The 1,616-nt window shown below is 65.1% G+C and overlaps 1 protein-coding gene across 1 annotated transcript in view; it reads left to right on the top strand.

The window, feature by feature from the left end:
• The window catches only part of CHLNCDRAFT_50487 (hypothetical protein), a gene marked incomplete at both ends in the record, with an annotated part of 1,747 nt that extends 1,231 nt beyond the window's left edge, over positions 1-516 (top strand). The window contains 2 exons of the mRNA XM_005850980.1: positions 122-161; positions 301-516. Coding sequence (XP_005851042.1) covers positions 122-161; positions 301-516 — 256 coding nt within the window. The remainder of the gene's footprint in view (positions 1-121; positions 162-300) is intronic.
• Positions 517-1,616: the final 1,100 nt, after the last annotated feature.

Here is a 1,616-nt window from a genome sequence, read left to right as displayed (position 1 = left end):
ATGCGGACGCAATTTAGCTGGCATGTGTGGCAGTGATGGGTCAGCCATGCAAAACACCAGGCGTGGCCCGTATCTTGCTGCCGCCATGGTAATGTCCCTGCCTGCTGTCCCATGCTCGCAGCCTGAATGGATATGCCGTCGTCAACGGGACCTGTGTCAAGGTGGGTAAGGCTGCCTCTAAGCTACACCCTGTCTGCAAGCGTGGTTCCCAACTGCCACGATAGCTTTGGCTGACGGGATGGTGTGCCAACAGCCAGCAGCCACATCGCCGCCCCTGGTCCGCCTTGTGCCCTGCTGCAGTGTGGCGCCAACTGTGAAGAGTGCTCGTCCAGGGCTCGCTGCACGATGTGCGCTTTTGGGTATGGCTTGAACTCCGCCGACAAGTGTGTGAAGTGCCCGGGCCGCTACTGCGAGGATTGCAACGGCAACAAGCCGCAGATTTGCAAGGAGTGCGAGCAGGCCGGCGACAGCGAGACCTGGCTGTCCAAGCAAAAAACATGCATCAAGGTGAGGTGAGGTCAGGGCTTTTGGGAGTTACCTGTGTTACCTGTGTTACAGTCACCCCGCTATGATAGGCCGCGTGAGCAGACCTTGGGCAGGGGGCACACGTGATCAAGGGGCATCAAGAGAGGGGGTGGACCATGGAGCACCCTCTCCATGGCTCCGACCACCCTCCCCCCAGCTGAGCGTCCCAGGGTCACCCCAACCTGGCCCCGCTCCCCGTCCTGCCGGACACGCAACCCCCACAACGTGGTGGGGGACGTGGGGATCCTTAGCAGCTTAGGCCTGCCAGGCCGACGGGTGCCGATGCTGGTGCGGGCTCCCGGCGGCAGGCAGCGCCGCCGCCGGGCACTCAAATGGCATGGGGCACATGGGCCCCCATGCCCGCACATCTCCCAGGCACATGAAAATACCAGAAGGCTGCACATGTAAGGGTGCATGCATTGCAGGCAGGAGACACACAAACATTCATTCATTCATTCATTCAGCACACAGCCCGGCCGCCTCTTGCTCGAGGGCGGCCCACTTTGGCCTGGGCAGCCCGGGCCGCCCTCCCCCCCGGGCGCATGTTCGGTGTTGGAGGGGTGTGCCCAGCGATAGGGGGCCCCTGAAGGCATGCGCCGAGGCCGGGAAGCGTGGTTCGGCGCTGCTGCACGCTTGGCGATTTGACCAGAACCACGTGCCGCCGAGCTGCGGCCGCAGTTTCCGGCCCACGGTCTACGGTCGCAGCCACGGGACTCGGCGGCACGGCGTTTGGGCCCAAGCTTGCGACGCCCCCGTGCTGCCGAGCTGCGGCCGTAGTTTCCTGCCAGAAGCCCACGGCCACAGCCACGGGACTCGGCGGCACGGAGTTTCGGTCCACGGCTTGCTGCCGCCGCCGGCGCAGGGGTGCTGCCTGCGGCGGCGGCGGCACGGCGTTTGGGTCCACGGCTTGCTGCCGCTGCCGCCGCCGCAGGGGTGCTGCCTGCGGCGGCGGCGGTAGCGCACGTGGCAACCCCCCGCGTTTCCTTGCCTCCCATCCACCGGACCCCGTCCTGCGCTTCACTTTGTTTAGGGAGGGGCTGCTCACTGCTCATTGCTCATTGCTCATCGCACACTGCTCAACGCTCATTGCC

The sequence above is a fragment of the Chlorella variabilis genome (assembly GCF_000147415.1).
Source record: "Chlorella variabilis unplaced genomic scaffold CHLNCscaffold_3, whole genome shotgun sequence".
Taxonomy (NCBI): domain Eukaryota; kingdom Viridiplantae; phylum Chlorophyta; class Trebouxiophyceae; order Chlorellales; family Chlorellaceae; genus Chlorella; species Chlorella variabilis.
The sequence above is the reverse complement of the archived record's forward strand: the minus strand, read 5'-3'. Positions and strand labels throughout refer to the sequence as shown.